Source organism: Aspergillus brasiliensis (assembly GCF_001889945.1).
Source record: "Aspergillus brasiliensis CBS 101740 unplaced genomic scaffold ASPBRscaffold_5, whole genome shotgun sequence".
NCBI classification, from domain to species: Eukaryota; Fungi; Ascomycota; class Eurotiomycetes; order Eurotiales; family Aspergillaceae; genus Aspergillus; species Aspergillus brasiliensis.
In genome coordinates this window covers 959,132-978,116 of record NW_027137446.1, presented here as the reverse complement: position 1 = coordinate 978,116, position 18,985 = coordinate 959,132, and the positions used below count along the sequence as shown (strand labels likewise).

Below are 18,985 nucleotides of genomic sequence, written 5' to 3'. Positions count from 1 at the left end.
GAGGCGGGACGGGCAACTGGCGGGTGGAGGTTAGTCTTTTAGTTATTACTAATTTGAGAGCTGCTCTTCAGGGTCAATTGCAGAAAAAATAATTCATCCAAACTGTACTCTGTGGAATCTTCTCGGGAATTGCATAGCGGGTATACAACGTTGTTGTACAGTATCTGGTTGAGCGGTAATAATCCTAGCATAATTACAGCAGCCGCAGAAGAAGCTCTGACTTCTAAAGCTCATGCATGGATCTTGCCTATGGTGTATGACCATTACAGATTTAATATTCCACTATCCACTAATTGCTACTGTAGGTTAGCTAGAACATAATCTATGACTGGCCTTTCAGCAATCATTCGCCCTCTAACTGCCTCATATGTCTGAATAATTAGGAGCCAGTAACCCCACAAAGTCATCTTTTTTTTTTTTTTTTTTTTTTACCCTCGGGAGCAACAGAAGACGGCATAGGATAGTAACAATGAGCAAGGGCAGGTCTCGGCATGTATCACCTGAGAGCAGGTGAACTTTGCCCAGCGTGGCCTCCTCACGCGATGAAGAGAGCATCATATTGAACACATTCATGTGAAGCCCGAGACACAAGTTGCCTAGAGGGATAACGTTCATGACTATTGGCCGCGGACTACATGTGTGCCGCTTGGACTGGCTGAGAGCATGTGGATGTTGCATTTCGCCGGGATGGTCAAGTAGACTCAGATCCCTAAGAAATAAAGACACATAGGGATAAAGAAAAAGAAGAAGAAAAGCTATAACTGCTTTTATATATATATACTAGGCAACCAGCTTTCAAGCAAAGCTTGATTACCTAGAATTAGCGAGTTGGACACTCACATATCATGCAAAACGCTGGGGTTACATCTCTCAAATAAGTATGCTGATGCCCTCATATACGAACTTGTGTGTGTATACAAGTATCCAAAACATTGCATTCAAGAGCTTAACCCTATAGCTTATGAGATACATTTCCATGCTACTCAGAAGTGAGGATTCACTGTAATTTTTAATGTAACTTACAGTGCACGAGTATTGCTAAAATCAATGGCAGAATATAGATCGACTCTAGTATCAGTCTATTGAAGTCATATTCACGAGCTATAATACTATATATAAACTAAAGAACTATTCTTGCTGTCTCTACTGACGAGCCGGCAATTACCATTGTCGCCCAGAACGCAGCGGCGTTGAATGGTAGTAACTGGTGTGTAAGTTTCGCTTTGCACACAGAGAGCCTGTCATATCAACAAGACAATCATACGCCTGAATCAATCTCATTCACAAAATTCGTATTGCTAAAGTCATCCCAACTTCGGCAGGTTTGTGATAGGGTGTTGGGTATAGACATATTAGCAAATTGCTCAGGATGCTCCTGTAAGATTAATCAGTCCATGTTTGCAGAATTCGAGATTGCACGACGCAGGGATGACGACGAGAAAGCCAAGTCCTCTATTGGGGGAGGGTTCGTCTTACCATGATCGAGATAACCAGACCCGCGCTGGCATGATTGGACATGTGGCAGTGCATAGGCCACACTCCGGGATTGTTCTGCATCCACTCAAGGACTATGTAGGAGGGTTCGTCTACTGTTCCGGGTTGGAGAATGTGCGTGTCCCGGCGCTGCGGGTTCGACGGATTAACAATGGTGGTTCCATCCCAGGTGCCGGTGCCCTCGGCCAAAACCCAGAAGTTGTGTCCATGTAAGTGAATCGGATGTTGCATGATATATGTGTTGACGAGGACCATCCGAACACTCGAGTTGTGGGAGCCGAAATTATAGATATTGCGCTCCGCCGGGTAGACCTGGGAGACGTTCGCGTGGGTCCCGAGCAAGATCGGGTCGTTATAGTCGGACCGGAAGGAGGAGCCGTCGACGAAAAACACGACATAGCCCGTCTCGTTATAGCCAAGGGTGATGGTCACAGTTTCCACGGTGGCAGGCGTGGCTGGCGGGGTCATGGAATAGTATGGGATCGTTTGGTGCAGCGGATCGTTCCGGCAGTTATTACTTTCCCACGTCGCGCGTGAGGTCGTATTGGGGGTCTCACTCGTGCTTGCAGCCTCGTAGTAGACCGCTGCGAGGGCAGTATCATATGTGATGGTGTCGAACAAACAGGCCGTGTCGATCTCGGACCGCATCCAGACAAGATCGTGAGCGCTACCATTGGCATGGACAATGACATCCGTGCGTTGGCCGGGGCCCAGCGTGATGACATCCGTCGTGTATGGCTCCACGGGGACAAAGTCATTGGCAAAAACAGTCATCTCATGGTTGTCGATGCTGAACTTTTGGTTGGCCAGAGAGCCGGCATTCACCAGGCGCAGTCGATGGCTCTTCCCGGAGTGGAATCGGAACTGGGACAGTCCTGCGCCTGGAAGACAGCCGGCACTTCCACTGGCCGTGGCGTTGCAGTCGTACTGACCCTTGCCATTGATCAGGTTATTATCAAAGCCCACGATCACCGGGGGCTGTTTGAATCCTTGCACAAGAACGTCATAATAGTTATCATGAAGGTAGTCGGAGAGAAGCACGGGACCCAAGTCATAGTCATAATCGCCGATATCAGACTGAACCGGACCGTAGATGACCATCGGCCCGTACAGGCCATCATTGTATTGGGCGCTGTAGTGGGAATGATACCAGCTCGAGCCAAACTGATCCGCCTGGAACTTATAGGTAAAGCTAGTCCCCGGGGCAATCGGACACTGCGACAAGCCAGGCACTCCATCATACCACGGAGACTTCTTCATCGTAAGTCCATGCCAGTGCAGCGTCACCCCTTCGTCCAGAGTATCAATATTGTTCGTTACCGTCACTTCCACCATGTCCCCCCAGTTTGCCTCGATGAGGGGCCCGGGGAATTGATCATTGATCAGGATCACGCTCTTGTTGTATCCATCTGGTGCTTTGTAGGCTCGGGTCACCGAGAAGTTGTAATGCCGGGTCACTCCCGTATTTGGAGGGTCGCCACCTGGCCATGTATTTCCCCATGGAGGTGTGTCATCGTTCTGATCATGCCCCAGAAATTTGGGTAAGATGGGCGATGACAAGGTGCCCCATTTCGATTGACCTAGGGTTCAAGAACCGGCGATGGTTAGTCGAAGGTACAGCAAGGGAGAATTGGAAAGTTTTCGTGTGTACCATTGGTCTTGTTCTGTGACAGCGCAGTCGCAAGACCTGTCAAAACGACCCAAACCGGAAGAACCCCAAACATGATGGCAAAGTCTTGTTGCGATGCAAATGTGCGTGTATATCATGGGGCAGATTTTGGAAATTCCCATTATTTTAAAGGCGCCTCTTCCTCCGCCGCGACGACAAGAGCTCATTTCCCTGGATGGTACGGATGGGAAGATAGTGTATTGCTCAGTTTGGATCTATCTACAGAGACAGGCCGACTCACGGGGGCCAAAAACCATCTTCGTCGAGTCAGAGGGCAGAAGCGAAGAGTCTGCTCCTAGGGCTCCCCAGTGCCGGCCGAGTCGAAAGGCGTTTGTTTTCCCTTCGAGGGGGAGATATTGCTGTGGCTGTGAGGTTCATGGGGGTTAGTTTGCGTACAACAAACTACACTCGCACAATCTATAAACGAGACCGGGACCTTCGAGAGTATCTCGCCTGCAGTAGTCGAAAGACGGCTGCCATTTTAGCATCGCATGGCTCCTGTCTAGCCATGTTCAGCATCATCTCCGGAGTGCTGAGGGTTGACAGTCAGACTTGCTAGTCATGTATAATAAAATTCAAGGGTTGATTGGCTCGATCACATGAGACATCTGGACTAACCAGATTCTCCTTCTTTTAAGCGAGCATAAGAGCTAGTTACTATCTATAACCGATTTGTTAGCCCGGCAGGAAAACCACTTTTGACGTGAGAATCAGCACTAATTTAGTTGTTCCGTCTTATTGCTCCCTCCGGTCCCTGGGACCCGTATTGTTACTTGGTGCGGTATGATGGTATAATCTCGAAGGCCACTTTCCATAGAGTAAATCCTTGCTATGACTACTTTGGTTTTAGAGAAATTCTCGATATGAGCCCCTCGGTATAGGAGTAATTGTTTATGGGGTATGTATACTGTCAACCTTGCAGCGTCGATACCTTCATGAGTAGCATATCCTCAATCAATGTTAAGGACATGGACTGAACTCGGCGTCCGAGATTACTGTATATAATACAGATACCCCGTAATACCACTGTAATACTCCGGTTAAGACGGGCTGGTGCGATCTTATAGGCGTTCGGTGGAGCCGCGATCCAGACCGACACCCATCACAGCCCGGGGTAACTATAGTCTAGATCCCCAACAGTTCCTTTAGTCATGCTGACATTAGATGAACTAGTCAATAGTTAGTTAGTTAAGTTACTTAGCTAGATAATAAGCTACATCGCTCGGGCTGGTCAGCGACTGAGGTTACATTCCCAATCATTCCCAAGTGTTGTTGTTTGCCATTCTTCTACCTCCAATAGTATGTGGCGCAACTCCTATCTCATCCTATCCTTTCATCACAACATATAGCCACCGGCTAAATACAGGAGTGGATAATACCCGAAGCGCTGCACTTTTCAGCTCATATCCCTAGCATCTATGATATATCGTGAGGATATGGTTGCAAATTTCGTGAACAAGGGTCTGAGGGCTATTGCTGAAATGAGAACTCCACTGGGAACTTCTATCTCCACGTGGCTTCTGGCATTCTTCTCCTCATTAATCTAAACATCATTAATACAGTAACCGTGTAAGCTCGCCTTTTTTTTTTTTTTTGTACAAGATACCTAGTTGTTGGGATTGGTAGGTGGTAAACTACACGCAATCAATGTCAATAGTCCAGAATCACATTCATCATCTATGACGGCAACCCTGAGTATCCCCCACCGACAACATAGTCATCGACCAACTGTGAAGAGTTTTCACCACATTACAAAAGTTCTCTTATTTCGCTCTCTGGCTCTCCTAAGAAGCGTCTATTGGCTACCCAGATACCATTGTCGCATGACCTTTAATGACTCGGTTGCAAGAAACCTTTACCTTACCACCTCCTTTTCACAAAGACAGCAGTCGTAGAAGATATTCCACAAAGAAAGCCCCGGACCTGCATATCCCCATCAGGCGAAAGCCAACGGCGAACCAATACTGAATACTGGCGGGGCTGGTCAGATCGACCGAGATGAGGATGAGGGTCAAACAGAGGGCAGACCCGCCACAGCCGACGAGAAAGTAAAGCATAGACAGCCGGTGCAGGAACCCCACGAGGGCCATGGCGGCGACCATGAGGAGGCCAAGGATTAGGGCAATGGACTTGAACGAGTGGCGGTAGCGGACGGCCATGGAGCGGACGCCGGCCTGAACGTCATATGGGGCGTCAAGGTGGGCATACATGGTCTCGTAGATAACCGTCCAGAGGAGTTCGGTCATGGCGAGAGCGGCGACAGGCGTGGACCCCACCACCTCCGCACCCTGGCTCACAGCGGCGATAAGCAGCATCGCGCAAAAGGGGAGGCCGAGAAACACCGGGGTAAAGTCCATCACCCGCTTGGTCAGGGGGTACAGGGTGTGCAGGACCCCCATGGCGACGCAGTAGGGACGACAGGCGGCCGGGAGGAAGCCTCCACCCTCCAGGAGCCAGACCACCACGCCCAGCTGCGCCAGCATGAAGACGACCGCTTGTCGGGTTGACACTGCCCTACGCGCGATTGGTCGACTCCGCGTCCGCGGCACCCGCCGGTCGAAGTCCTGGTCCAAAATGTCATTCCATGTGCACGCGGCCCCCTGGATGAAGGTCGCGACCACTGTCCAGTACGCCACCTCCCTGATGAAGACCCCAGCTGCCATGGGGGCCCCAGGATGCACGCTAACCCCGTATGTCAGCCCCTGGAGTAGTGGCATCAATGCACCCAGAATCCCCGGTTGGTTCAGCCGCATCAACTGGACATACGGCACCCACGAGACGGGGACCAGTTTAGCCACCCCTGTAATTGGCATCGTGCTTTGTTGCTGTAGGTCTTTCTCCTGCACTGCACTTGTTTTCTTCTCTTGGGATTGCATGGTGTTAACCGGTTGGACGGACATTTTTGTTCGATATGTATCTATTTTTGAGAATGCTGACCGGAGCGGGTGGGGGTGTGTGCCTCTGAAACTGTAAGGAGATAATGTAAAAGAGGCTGTAAGAAAGACGGATGAGAAGTGGCAGTCTGGTGTGTAACGTAGACAGCAATGGGGGGGCCAATTTAGAATAAATATGTGGTTCGATAGCTGGTATCTTTGAATGTACGTGGCACTACGTGGGGGGTTACAGTCCGGGAGACTTCCCCAAGCATTGAGCACGGATCTGCCCTCTATTCAGAAACTTTTTTTCAAGTAAGCCCAAAACGATATTGGACAATGGCGATGCAGCGATTCCCTTAGACTGGTCCGTGTGGTACATTACGTTTTGACCAGCTACTCCGATAACCCCCAGTCATAAGTGCGCCTCACCAGAACCCATATTACTATCCACTAAATAGCCAGGATACGGGCCCATGCCTAGATACTAGTGGAGGCGCGAGAGAAGCTATTTTTTTCAGGGCTTGTATTTTATAGCCAGTCTGCAAGATATCCCTGTTGTCCGGAATACCAAGAGGGAACCAACCCCAGGAAGCGAGATGAGGTGAGCAATGGCTTGCAAGATTTACAAGATTATTTTTATTTTATTTTATTTTTATTTATTTATTAATTTTTATTCATTTATTTATTTTTTTTTTTTTTTTGGTTCCTTTACACGCTAATGCAGCTCCAACAATTGATTCGGTCTCTTTCAAGGTCGGTTAAGCCTCCAAATTGATTTAATCATTGATTTAATTTTACGCTTCATAGTCAACCATGTGATGGATTTTAACTGGTCAAAGAGCTAACATATCCGGGCGGGGGGACAAAAAGCAAAACTAGACCTTGGGCACAGCCTCGATGATACTGTCCCGTAGACTCATCGTATAGGTGTAGACTTTGTTGATAGTCAGCCCAGCCTCGTCTGCCAGACGGTACCACTGCTCCTCCGTCCGTTCCCGAGCTCCTAGAGTGGCCATCATCAACATATCCAACTGCGCCTGCTGCCAGTGAACCCCTGCGTTGGGCAGTACCATCTCATCAATCAAGAGATACGAGTCCGGTGCCATGGCCTCGATCGTATTTTTGATGATCTCTATGACTTTATGGTCGGGCCAGTCATGGAAGATATTCCGCAGATAGTAGAATTTTGCACCTGCATTATACACGGATCAGTCTCAATGAAGAAGGGGGAAAAGGGGCGCTCAGCGGAGGACTGTACCTTTGACAACTTGGGGCGTGAAGAAGTCATACGCCTGTTTCTCCACTCCAGGAAAATCAATAGCATGAGCCAAGGTTTGGGGAAGGTCCTGGACAATCACTCGGCCTTCAAGCTGGGGATAGCGCTGCTTGAAGCCAATGGCTTGGTGTCCCAAGCCACCCCCAATATCAACGAACAGGGCTCTTTCAGGGCTGACACCAGTCGCCTTGTCCAAGACTGGATAGGCGTCCAGAAAAGTAGGCATACCGGCCCGGTTAGCCATCATATGCTCAACAAAATAGCCCAGAGCCTCAGGATGCTGCTGCATATAGATGAAAGCAGGTACATCGGTGTTGAGAGCTTTCTGGAAAGGAGTTTTGACATTGTCCTGAATATCAGGATAGTTGTTCTCCTTGAGCCAACCAGGAAGCACTTGAATAATCTGGCCACAGTTGTTCCACCTAAACAGTGAAGTGTAGAGTTAGTTTGTGCTTGAGATGTAGAGAATGGATAATTGACTTACATATGACCAACCGCAGCCTGATGGCCAGATACAGCAAATGTCTTTGTAATACCCGATGCAGTGAAGGTATCCTTCGAGACCTCCTCGACTGCATAATAAGATGCCAGGTAACGCAGGAGACGAGCTGTAGGCTTAGATTAGATTCAGCTCAGCGTTAGAGAGATTGAGTACAGGCTTACCAAGGAAAACCGGATTGGCACCAGTCTTCTGGCTCAGCTCATCCACTGTAAGGGGGCCCTCAAGCAGTAGCTCAAAGAGCTTCAGGTCAATACCAATACGGATTCCAGCCAATTGCATGTTCTGAAAGAGTTATAAATTAGATCCAAAAGCTTTGGTTTGTTTGCTTGGATTGGAAGGGCAGTGCGTAGAAGAACATACATAGAACGTAAGTCGCTGTACAGTGTCGTTCGGAGACTCAATTGAGACACTCAGCTTCTGTAGGGCATCCAAGACATCTTTGCGGGTCTTTTCATCGCCAGCTTCGACCAGTCTGCGAACTTCCTGGGTAAGAGCTTCCATCTTGGTCTTTCTAGAGGAGGGTGAAGTCCTTGTTCTTTAAAGTAAGAGGCTCTGAGAGAGAGAGAGGAAAGTGAGTAGAGACCGCAATGGAGGCGGACGGAGGAAGGGATTATAAAGCCCCCAAAAAATATAGAACTAGAAATAACCATAATGAGTCGGTAAAAGAAAGAACCGGATAAAGCCGAAGCGAGCGTCCCTTGATCAAACATCTCAATTGTCTCTATCACGCGGCGGGAGAAATGGTCAAGCTAAAATCTGACAGGCATAGTAGTTGGACACTAAATTAGTGTAAGCTTCCCCCTCAATCCTCTCCCCGGATGCTTGAGATTCACGTAGTGTATCTTGTGACTTGTGACTGCATTACATCGTACTCCGGCGCCACTAATTGTACGACTGATACGACTCTATATACACCATGCTATCATGGAGGCGTGCGCCATTTGGTTTCATGTGTTTTTGGCCCCGCGCTACGCCCAAACCACCCCCCAACCACCAAGGCAGACAGGCGTCAATAATAGTTTAGCGACACTGCTTAGGGGCCATACATCAGTATATCTTCTGTCTGCATCACTCACATCAATGTCCTATTCTCCATACTCTTCAATTGACCATGGCGACTGTTACTCCACCAGCCGGTGGCGACCAGAATCGCGGACCCGCTCTGATCACTTTTTTCTGGGTAGAAGCTGCCCTTGCCATTTCGGCCCTGTCATTACGATTCTATGGTCGAGTTTTAGTGAAAGGCCTCGGTTACGACGATTATGTTATGGCCTTTGCGGTGGTACGTCGGCCGTTTTTGATTTGATATTCCACGGCGTCATTGCAGCCCCCAATGCAGTCGCTCATCGTTCCCCTAGGCTCTCTTTGTAATTATGGCTGCCCTGGGCAATCATCTGGCCATGATCGGGGGTGCTCGCCACCTCTACTATCTAAGCACCGAGCAGCAGCTGCGCGTGGTCAAAGTTGATTGGATTGCCCAAACGTTCGGGATTGCAGGGTTCGCCGCAGGGAAGGCTTCGGTTGCTCTGCAAATCCAGCGTATCTTAGGCCCGAGTCGTCGCCAGAACAACCGAGTCCGCTGGACGCGATGGCTGCTCTGGTTTATCATCGCGTCAACATGTCTATTCTGTGGTCTGGATTGCATCTTTCAATTTGTCCAATGCAGTCCTCCCCGTGCTTTGTGGGAGCCATGGATTCCACACACGTGCTGGGATACGAGCGTGCAAACCAATTTTGCGCTTTTCCTGTCAGGTACGTTCGCTTCTGGGCTCGATATGACACCCATTCTAGGGGACGGTGCTTAGACTTCTTACACACTTGCTATAGCTTGGAACATCTTGATTGATTTATTGCTCGCTCTGATCCCTATCCCAATAATCTGGCGAACAAGTTTGTCACTCAAGAAGCGAATCGCTACCTGTACCCTTCTTGGACTTGGACTGATGTAAGTGCAACATAATGCTAACTCCGTCTGGATAGCCCCGGGTCCCTTGCTAAACTAAATCCTCTCATACTTCCAGGGCTGCTGTGTGTGGCATTGTGAAGATCACCTTTCTTGTCAGTCTAGAAGTCCGCGAAGATCTTACATGTATGTGCATGATTCGCCGCCCTCACCGCACCTTTTCTCACACACACACACCCTACCTTCTTGTTCGATGACTAAACTTCAAACAGGGTCGACATATGATCTGGACGTCTGGTCCGCATCCGAGCTTTTTGTGATCATCGTCTGCGGCTGTATCCCGCCAATGCGACCCATTTTCGTGCGATATTTTGAATCCAAGGAGAATTTCAAGGGCTATGAGTACAATCTCTCAGGATACGGCAGTGGTCAGCGTGGTATGCCGCACAAACTGATGAGTCTGGCATCCACAGATGCAGCCGCCCGCGGCAGAGGGGAGGAGGATCTGGTGGCACTCCACTCTCGGACTGAGAGTCTGAGCCCCAGCCCAGCTTAATTGCTATCCCGTGATGTATATAGATTTCTAAAGAGTTGCTGCCTGCACTTTTAAAGGTACTACTGTAGTGACTAATTTTTTCTTCCAATCTTATCATAATCTCTGTTTGATCCTTAAGAGTATAGTTGTACATTATCAGCGTAGCCAGTTTCGAACCACAGCCCAGTCACCCGGTGATACTTGTAACGGCATCCATCCTAAAACCACTGAGAATGCCTCGTTTATACTATATACAATAAATGTTCCTAAGGGTGCAGCCGTTTCCTTGACTTTTACTAAGCTTACAAATCCACAATATAGTCGCTAAAACAGGGGTTGCGGACAGCTCTTGGATCTGGGCGTTGTGGACCCCGATATGTCGGGATTTATATTTGAATCTCGCTAGAGAGGATGTAGATTCTGAAAGCAACCAAAACTATATAGTATATGCAAATCAATTAATCCAGTGCAATGAAGATAGAATTCATATACCTTACAACCTTCTGCCATTGAAGCCATGCAATAGGGAACCTTATTAGCGCTATCTAAAATATAACTAGATATTTTAGAAGAGTCAGGAAAAGTAACTATACAACAATAAGATAAACAAGCAAAGCAAGACAAATAATCGGAAATCATAAGTATTTTATGGTCCCAGAACATCACTCACCATCACATAGATCAAATACTTATTAAACAATATTATATGACTCTAGAATACTACCTTATTATTCGAAAGTATGAGTGCATTTGTAACTAGCTAACATCATCGGGTATCAACCATGTGGCAGCGGGTAAAAACCCCCATAACCACTCCCACCGCACGAGCATAGCATAGCACACCACCACTACTGCCCATCCGTGTCCCGCACTATATCCTTATGTCCCACATATCAAGCAATTCCACTTGATCCCTCAGCTGTCCACGTGAGACTCGCTGGATCGCTTTCAAACGGACCCCAGATGCATATCATCACTTTCAAAGAATAAGCGACAGTTCAATCTGAGATCTAAGTTAAGTTCGGTGAATTAGCCAATAAGGTCTATCAGACCTTATTTAGAAAGTACAAAATAGATCTTCGTCTAATAGGCTGGCATTATCCTGAATCATTCAGACTGCCAATCCTACCAAATTCTGACATAATAACCTGCTCAGATTCCCGACTTTGAAAATTGAAACATGCGCTAAGCTCCATAAGGACTCCACTCCGCCCCCGGGACTTGCGCACACAAGGAAAAGCATATCTCGCATCATTTCAGAAGATAATAACTGGGTATCACATTCATATCTACAATCTATGCTCTCACACATAACTAGGATAACAACTATATACAACGCAACACATTCGTGGTAATTACCACTCCACCCGATCATCACACACCAATTGTACATCCCATCGCTCCTCGCCGCGCCACACTCTTCCCGGCTGATTCCGCCCCGCCACCGCCGTCCGCAGTGTGGAAATCATCCCCGCCGGTCCGCTGGCGAGTACCCGTGTCGGATTATCGACCACCCGGTCTAGGAAGTCTTCGATGATATCCTCCAGGTTGGGATGCTTGTGGGACGCTGTCGTTGACCCTGTCTCTGTGTCTGTGACTGCAGTGTCTGTAGATGAGAGGGTATACTGCACGGCAACCCCAGAGTCCGACGACGACGCGCTAGCTCCCCCACAGCAGGGTGATTTCTTCTCGATGTCAGAAACCTCAGGGATTGGTGCCGTCTCTCGCGTCACGAAGATGCGAACTCGGAATGTGTTCGGGTGGGTGGATGCCAGGCGCTGCAGGATGTCGAGCTCCGGGGCGATCCATTGCGTGTCGGCCTTGCGGCGGATGATCCAGATGAGCTCGAGGAGCTGTGTCGGTTGGGATGATTTGGAGGAGGCGGTGGATGTGTTGCTGAGTAGATGGAGGAGTGGGGGAAGTACAAAGGTGATGCCTGTCCCGCCGGCAATGCAGAGGAGGTTGCTGCTGCTGCTGCTGCTGCTTCCTGCGGTCGGAGTAGTAGTCTCCTCCATGATGGACTGGCCGTAAGGCCCGCAGAGGATCACTGGAGTGGTCGGACCGGTGCTCGTCATGGTGGTGGTCTCCCCGTCACTCGGTTGCGATGTTTGTGACGAGATGCGTGCGAGCTGGGCCAGTTCCCGCGTCAGTCCCTTCCGAGCGCGGATGATGTAGGTGTGCGGCTGGCCAGTGGGTAAGGTGTCTGGCACGCTGCTGGGGGTGAGCGGGTGGGCTTGCCACAGACTCAACTGTGGGAAGCAGAGGAAGAAGTGCTGGCCGATGTGCCAGGGGTCGTGGTTATGGTGGAAGTCCAGGCGGATGATGTCGCCGTCGGCCGGGTTGGGGTGCAGCTGGATCGCGGCGTGCGGGATGTGCAGCCCCCCGATGGTGGACGACGCCGTGGCTGGGACGTTCAGATGGTGCATCACGAAGACGCGAACGAGGCGGATCCCCCGGTCCAGGAACCAGACCACCAACGAGGCCAGCATCCAGCAGTACAGGTGGGACCAGTGCGCCCAGCAGGCCCCGACATAGACCATGGCCACTACGTAGTGGGCCTTGCGGAAGAACTCGTAGCCCGTCAGCTGGATGCCGCGCTTGGTGCTGTGAAACACCAGAAAGGAGAGCAGGATCATGGCCACAATGCCCCAGATGATGTACGGCTGCGTGATGAAGCTGTTCCACTGCGCGGGCTGCGGCTGGTAGAGCTTCCCCTCCATGATGGTCCAGCCGATGGTGTGCATGGCCGACTGAATATAGATCACCCATCCCAGCCAGCGGTGGAGGAAGTTGAAGTGGTGGTAGGGAATGCCAGTGATCAGCGAGAGCAATGATTCCCGGCTGGAGAGCAGGATAGACAATGGCGTGAGGGCGAACGCCAGCACGCCGATGCGGTCCGCCCATGGGCCCAGTCCACTGCGCGTGTTGTGGAGCGAACTGCCGCTAATGGGAGTGACCCAGGTCTTGTAGGTGACGCCCACCAGGGTAAAGACCAGCAGATACCCAGAGAGAATCAGGAAGACGAGGACTTGCAGACGCGTAGTATGTCCGAACACCCAGGGCAAGGTTTCTGGGAGCAGATGTCGCCGGACCAGCGCCTGGATTGCCCGCGAAAGACGGTAGAGGGCACTCTGACGGACGGGCTTGGGCGAGGATGTAGCCACAGATCGATCAAACTGAATGAGACGTCCTCCCAGCGCCCACAGAAACAATATGCCCAAGATCACCGCCCACAGAATGAAGCTGTAGAGCATGCTGACATCGTGACCATGGTAAACCGCGTCCAAATAGGCACAAGTGCCGGCATCCTTGGTGCAGGGAACCTGACGGGCCAGATACCCCCAGTGGTATTCCAAGGCGGAATCCTGGGAGAAGTCCTGGATATGGCCCATGGTGGGAGGAGCGAGGAAGCGTAAACGGGGAGGAGATTTGCAAGAGGTGCTCGAGAGCAGGTGCCGGCAGTGAGCCATATGTATACCTTCATGATTGGAAAGTGGATTCGTCGCGGTGGAGTCGCCAAGGCCGAAATCTGCTCATCGCCAAGCATCCTACATGATAATCTGCTCATTTCACGCTTCGTATAAGTAGACCGTGCCATTCCCCTCTCCACTGGGTTTCAATTGCAACACCATCAGTACCACCATCACCACCATCACCATGGACATGGATATGTCCAGCAGCTCCAACTCGAGCGCCTGCTCGGTCACCGTACGTCGTTCACTCATTCTCACCCTCCCTCTGCTTGACATCCGATGACTAATCAACATAGCAGATGTTATGGAACTGGACCACCATCGATGCCTGTATGATGCCTTAGTAACATCTGTATACTATCCAACCCTAACAAACTACAGGCTTCCTCTCTCCCACATGGCACATCAACACAGCAGGCCAATTCGCCGTCTCCTGCATCGGCGTGGCCCTCCTCGTCATCTTACTCGACTTCCTCCGTCTCATGAGCAAGCAATACGAGGAACATCTCCAGCGACAATTCCAGCGCTACGTTGCCGCACAAACTGCAGCAGCAGCATCGGACCGCGCACAGTTCTTCTGCGGTGACAGCCTGGAGGAGCACGGACCAACGGTACTCACCTTCCGAGCCAGTCCCCTGCAGCAGTTGGCGCGGGCGCTACTGCACACGCTGCAGTTCGGTCTCGCGTACATCATCATGCTGATCGCCATGTTCTACAATGGCTACATGATCATTTCGATCTTCCTGGGCGCGTTTCTGGGGAAGATGTTCTGCGACCGCGGCGAGTACCGTGTCGTGGTCACGGCGCGGCCGGCGGCTAGGAGCACGACGGATGCGACCAAGGCGATGGAGATGGAGAAGGAGTCAGGGAAAGTACAGTCGGAGGAGTGGACGACGGGTTGTTGTGGGTAGTTAGGAGGTAGTTCTACGGTATATACCCTATAGATACTAATGTAATGAAGTCCATGATGTTCTGATGTTTCAGGTTTGTCTCACTTTGTGAAATTGGAGGGGCCCGCTGTAGAGTGCTTAGTCATGGGGGTTGGTGCTGCCTCGTTATGGCCTTGGTGCCTGATAGGGTGTTTCTTTGCCCTAGTAATGGTCAGTTTCCCTCAAAAGCCAAGATACTTTGGGATACCTCGTCTATCATAGAACAATGAATCCTTGATTGAATTTAAGAAGCTCCTCACTATAGGACGGAAAGGCAATAGGCGCAGGCGTTTACTAGAGTCCGGATCTTGTGTAGGCAAGGTATAAACAAGGTACTACGCGGAGAAGCTTACGGGACACTAAATTTGTAGCAAATACCATTACCATGGAGCGTAATTAAGTCAAATAAGCATGTTAATGGCACTTCGACTATGTAAATGCATTTTCAAGCACCAATATCGCAATCACACAACCAGAATGAATACTAATCTTAATCAACACTTTATAAATTAAACCCCAGACGATTCCGCGCTTAAAGGAGCGGGTGATCTAAGCCCTAAGCTCGCTGCTGTAGCAGCTCCTTCAGACAGCTAATGATCATGTCCATGGAAACGCTGAGGCCAGTGTCATCAGGGCCGCGTTGCCCCTTGTACACCTCGAAGATAACATTCCGGGCCAATGTCTCAACATCCCGAGCATTTGCCCAGGACCTTGTCCTTTGCAAGTCGGCAAACAGCTCTAGCACAGTTGCATATTCCCCCTCACTAGAGCTAGACCTTCGATCCACTCTTATCTGTAATTTCCCTAGCTGTACTTCCAGGTAGTCAACGCAATGCGCTGGGCTCATCGATGGAAAGACAATATCAGTCGGGAACCGAGATCGTAATCCCGTGTTAGTATGAAGTAGCCTATCCATATCGTCCGAGTAGCCAGCAAGGACAATCACAAGCTTGCGAGCGTAGCGTGGCTTTGTCATGCAATCAACCAGCTCCCCAATGGCTTCGTTAGTAAAACTCGAGCTGCTGCCAGTGGATCTTCCCGCCAAGCGATAAGCTTCGTCTATGAATAGTACCTTTCCCAGAGCCCGCTCCAGAAGTTTGATCACCTTGGGTCCTGTATGTCCTACATACTCCCCTATCAGATCCGTCGCAGAGCAATCAATCACTTCGGACGTGGAGAGGAATCCCATCTCGTAGAATATATTACCAAGGATGCGAGCCGTAGTAGTCTTTCCGGTTCCTGGCGGCCCCTTAAAGACATATGCGAAAGGGATATATGGGCGCGGATCGATCCCTTGGGATCGCATTCCCGCCGCTACCTTCTGATAGTTTCTGAAAGGGGAGATGATGCTGTCTATGCCAATCATCGATGAGAGGAGTGATTCACATGCCTTGCTACCCCTGAAAGCCCTATCATACTCCGGATCGAAATCGGCGGCCTCAATCATCTTTCCCTTTCGGTCCGTGACACCCCTCAACCTCTTGTTAAAGGACGCTTTTGCCTGACCAAGCAGGTTTTCGACGTCACCTCCATTCCCGAAATTGGGCCGGTCTCGAGCCCGCGCGAGGACTTCTAGGGCAACTTCTCTGGCATGATCAGTAGCCTCTATTTCATCACGAGACATTTTCAGGTCAAGTATCATGCCAAGCTGATCGACTGAATAGTCTTGAAAGTGAAAAGCCTCTTCTAACGGGAATCGACGTCGTAGACCGGGATTACTGTTGTTGAAGAACTCCTTCATCAGGTCCGGATAACCAATGAGGATGATACAACGATCAGCGCCGGGTTTATTCGAAATGTTCGTGACTAGCGTGTCCACAACAGCGAGCCGAAACGTATCTGAGCAATTAGCCCCGTGCCTGGTTCCCTGATAAAGCATATGTGCATCATCAACGATGAGCACCTTGCCTTCAGTAGCACGGAGTATCTCCTTGGTGTTTGCTTCCGAGTCACCGATATATTGCCCAATAAAATCGGATGGGTTTTTCAACACAACCTCATTACTAGACAGGAGACCAAGTTCTGCAATAACCTGCCCATATAGCTTGGCAACTGTCGTCTTGCCGGTTCCCGGAGGACCCAGGAACACCTTGTTCAAGGGCATATCAACTGGAGGAAGGTCTTGAATCTCACGGTGGTAATTGGTGTTTGCTCGATGCACAAGTTCATCGACCATCTCTTTGACTTCCTGAAGCCCGATCATACTTTGCAGTTGCTTCCAAGCTTTGCTGTTTTCCCGCCTATTCTCTGGTTCTGGTCCAAGAAGGTCGCATCTTGTGAGAAACTTGTAGTTGGGGGGCTTTCCGCGTTTAGCCGCCTTGTCTCCCAAGGACTGGCAGAGTCGCGAAGCTTGACGACTCATCACCTGTTCCAGAGCAGCGCGCAAAGCAAGCATATTACTGAATTCGTTTTCGGGTCGCGTACGACAGATCCGACGTGTAACGATTTTCAGATACGGGCCGTCCCAGCCCCCGTCAACGTGCAAATTAGCCTTCTTCAGTATGCGAACCAACAGGCGATGGACTTCTTCATCGGAATAGTCCTCGAGGGCCAGCTTCAGGGTGAAGAGGCGAGATGCTCCAGTGTCACAGAAGCCTTTGTGCGGTCCGATGAGAATCACTGCGATATCTCCACTATAAGCCCGCATGTAGGTGAGAAACTCGTCAGTTATTGCTGCATTAGTTGTAAGCTGGTCGGCTCGGTTGATGAAAAGGACCTGAAGCCGTTTAGTACTTCAACAGTATCTCCAATAAAAGGGAATTTTGAGCATACTCCATCTAGTAGGTCCCAACAGGAGAATTTCAAGCACGCTACGTGAAACCCTGAATAATGGCTTTCATTTCCCGCCACAAGATCAAAACACGCAAGGAACTCCGCATAGAGCTTGGCTACAATCGTTTTTCCTGTATTCTTCAGTATATAGTTGCACATTTGTGAAACAAGACTCACCTGTTCCTATATTCCCAGTGATGATTATGTCACGGTGGGCCTTTTTGAGGTCTTCACCCCGCGAGATACCTGCCTCGATTCTGGCTCTGAAGGCCAGAAATTGCGCCTTAACATTTTCTTGGCCAACGAGGCACATCACGCGGTCCATCAACCTTTCTAGGCGCTGTTCATTTCTGGAGGGCTGCGGTCTGGCTAGTAGCCTTTTCTGTCTAAGCCATTCCAAGCGGGAGGGTGATTCATCGTTCACGTCCTCGACGTTGGCTTCAAGGTCTTCAATGGCTTGATCGGCAAATCTCAGGTCGTAGTCTTGCATATTCGATCCATCAGTAGTGTCATCGTCTTCTAGTGAATACTTCCAAGTCTTGCAGAAGTAGTCGCTATCTGTGCTAGAAACAGATTTGGTGTCTTCATCTTCAGCACAGCAATCGTCGTCTTCGCTGTTGTGCTCTTCATCTTGATCGGACCTATTGTGTTGACTTCTGTTATCATTGACTTCTTCAGTCTCGTCACCATCGACTTGGTGGTCATCGGTTTTGTCGCCAAGGCCAATCTTCTCGTCGATCTCGTAGACTTGGTCGTTATATTGGATGTCGATTTGGTTTTCGTTGACGTCGTCGTACCCGGGTGTCTGTGTCTTACTGTCTTGTTCTTCTGCGTTGACATTCTGTTCTGCGTTATCAATTGGGCTCCCCTCTTCGTCCAATTCTTTGCGATTGGGACTCGAGTTGATAACTTTGTTTTCACTAGACAACCTTGTTTCCGTTGGCCCACCCTCGTCAACATGCGTCTCAACAGCTCCCCCATCACACAGTTGGCTTGGTTCTCTTGCTGTAGCGTCTGTTTTCTCGTTTTCAAATTCGCCGCATGATTCCCTATCTTCTGTAGTGGTATATTGTTCGGACGAATTTTCCTCAGAGCCATATGGGACAGCGCCCTCAGGGTCTTTGTGCTCAGGACAATTGAGCGCGGGAATTGGCGCGCCTAGAACGGTGGTATCAAGGTGCTGCCAGTCATCAGGACTCGAGTCAGCTCCCGTCGTCTTTGGTTGACCTTCTCCGGCATTTTGTTGGTTATACCATTCTCCATCGGTTATAGTGGCCATTTTGTCGACGATGTTCTCGTTAATATCCTCGTCTGGTAGGCCTGATTGTTCTCCCATTTTGCTGTCAGCTATCGGAATTTTCCAGGCAAAGAAAGATATGAAAAGCTGAAGAACAAACGTACTTCTGCCGAGGGTTCTGGGGGTATTTATAGCATAAGTAGCCATTTATCGAGCCCTTTGTTGCTGTGAGGATATGAATATTATCCTCATTAAATTATGGTAGGCACCGATGCTGTAGCCTTCAGTGAAGTTCGGTGTGCGCAGCTACCTCTCAGCG

At 49.8% G+C, this 18,985-nt stretch overlaps 9 protein-coding genes across 9 annotated transcripts; 2 read left to right on the top strand and 7 right to left on the bottom strand.

Annotated features, from left to right (window-relative positions):
* Window positions 1-1,050: 1,050 nt before the first annotated feature.
* Window positions 1,051-3,635, bottom strand: ASPBRDRAFT_150862 (uncharacterized protein). The gene is made up of 3 exons (XM_067619322.1): window positions 3,146-3,635; window positions 1,477-3,074; window positions 1,051-1,375 (listed from the first exon to the last, which is right to left on the bottom strand). Exons 1-3 carry the CDS (start codon window positions 3,216-3,218, stop codon window positions 1,259-1,261), a joined length of 1,788 nt encoding a protein of 595 aa, XP_067479868.1. The 5' UTR covers window positions 3,219-3,635; the 3' UTR covers window positions 1,051-1,258.
* Window positions 3,636-4,637: 1,002 nt separating this feature from the next.
* On the bottom strand, window positions 4,638-6,257 carry ASPBRDRAFT_42343 (4-hydroxybenzoate octaprenyltransferase). The gene has a single exon (XM_067624780.1). It carries the CDS (start codon window positions 6,061-6,063, stop codon window positions 5,038-5,040), a length of 1,026 nt encoding a protein of 341 aa, XP_067479867.1. The 5' UTR covers window positions 6,064-6,257; the 3' UTR covers window positions 4,638-5,037.
* A 581-nt stretch (window positions 6,258-6,838) lies between these two features.
* ASPBRDRAFT_42342 (uncharacterized protein) lies at window positions 6,839-7,148 on the bottom strand (the record flags this gene model as incomplete). Its single annotated transcript, XM_067624779.1, has 1 exon — window positions 6,839-7,148. The coding sequence occupies one exon, from the start codon at window positions 7,143-7,145 to the stop codon at window positions 6,915-6,917; it is 231 nt and encodes a 76-aa protein (XP_067479866.1). The 3' UTR covers window positions 6,839-6,914.
* On the bottom strand, window positions 7,035-8,418 carry ASPBRDRAFT_42340 (uncharacterized protein). The gene is made up of 4 exons (XM_067624778.1): window positions 8,178-8,418; window positions 7,979-8,099; window positions 7,800-7,923; window positions 7,035-7,737 (listed from the first exon to the last, which is right to left on the bottom strand). Exons 1-4 carry the CDS (start codon window positions 8,316-8,318, stop codon window positions 7,281-7,283), a joined length of 843 nt encoding a protein of 280 aa, XP_067479865.1. The 5' UTR covers window positions 8,319-8,418; the 3' UTR covers window positions 7,035-7,280.
* A 242-nt stretch (window positions 8,419-8,660) lies between these two features.
* On the top strand, window positions 8,661-10,377 carry ASPBRDRAFT_42339 (uncharacterized protein). Its single transcript, XM_067624777.1, has 5 exons — window positions 8,661-9,099; window positions 9,176-9,569; window positions 9,645-9,762; window positions 9,839-9,906; window positions 9,993-10,377. The coding sequence occupies exons 1-5, from the start codon at window positions 8,929-8,931 to the stop codon at window positions 10,274-10,276; spliced, it is 1,035 nt and encodes a 344-aa protein (XP_067479864.1). The 5' UTR covers window positions 8,661-8,928; the 3' UTR covers window positions 10,277-10,377.
* Window positions 10,378-11,610: 1,233 nt separating this feature from the next.
* ASPBRDRAFT_123838 (ferric reductase family protein) lies at window positions 11,611-13,647 on the bottom strand (the record flags this gene model as incomplete). The annotated part of the gene is made up of 2 exons (XM_067617639.1): window positions 11,611-12,322; window positions 12,371-13,647. 2 exons carry the CDS (start codon window positions 13,645-13,647, stop codon window positions 11,611-11,613), a joined length of 1,989 nt encoding a protein of 662 aa, XP_067479863.1.
* Window positions 13,648-13,918: 271 nt separating this feature from the next.
* ASPBRDRAFT_124631 (copper transporter family protein) lies at window positions 13,919-14,639 on the top strand (the record flags this gene model as incomplete). The annotated part of the gene is made up of 3 exons (XM_067617712.1): window positions 13,919-13,963; window positions 14,028-14,058; window positions 14,110-14,639. 3 exons carry the CDS (start codon window positions 13,919-13,921, stop codon window positions 14,637-14,639), a joined length of 606 nt encoding a protein of 201 aa, XP_067479862.1.
* Window positions 14,640-15,213: 574 nt separating this feature from the next.
* On the bottom strand, window positions 15,214-17,510 carry ASPBRDRAFT_74547 (uncharacterized protein; the record flags this gene model as incomplete). Its single annotated transcript, XM_067629250.1, has 2 exons — window positions 17,430-17,510; window positions 15,214-17,373 (listed from the first exon to the last, which is right to left on the bottom strand). The coding sequence occupies exon 2, from the start codon at window positions 17,302-17,304 to the stop codon at window positions 15,214-15,216; it is 2,091 nt and encodes a 696-aa protein (XP_067479861.1). The 5' UTR covers window positions 17,305-17,373; window positions 17,430-17,510.
* Window position 17,511: 1 nt separating this feature from the next.
* ASPBRDRAFT_175911 (uncharacterized protein) lies at window positions 17,512-18,958 on the bottom strand (the record flags this gene model as incomplete). The annotated part of the gene is made up of 2 exons (XM_067619818.1): window positions 18,831-18,958; window positions 17,512-18,749 (listed from the first exon to the last, which is right to left on the bottom strand). The coding sequence occupies exons 1-2, from the start codon at window positions 18,871-18,873 to the stop codon at window positions 17,512-17,514; spliced, it is 1,281 nt and encodes a 426-aa protein (XP_067479860.1). The 5' UTR covers window positions 18,874-18,958.
* Window positions 18,959-18,985: the final 27 nt, after the last annotated feature.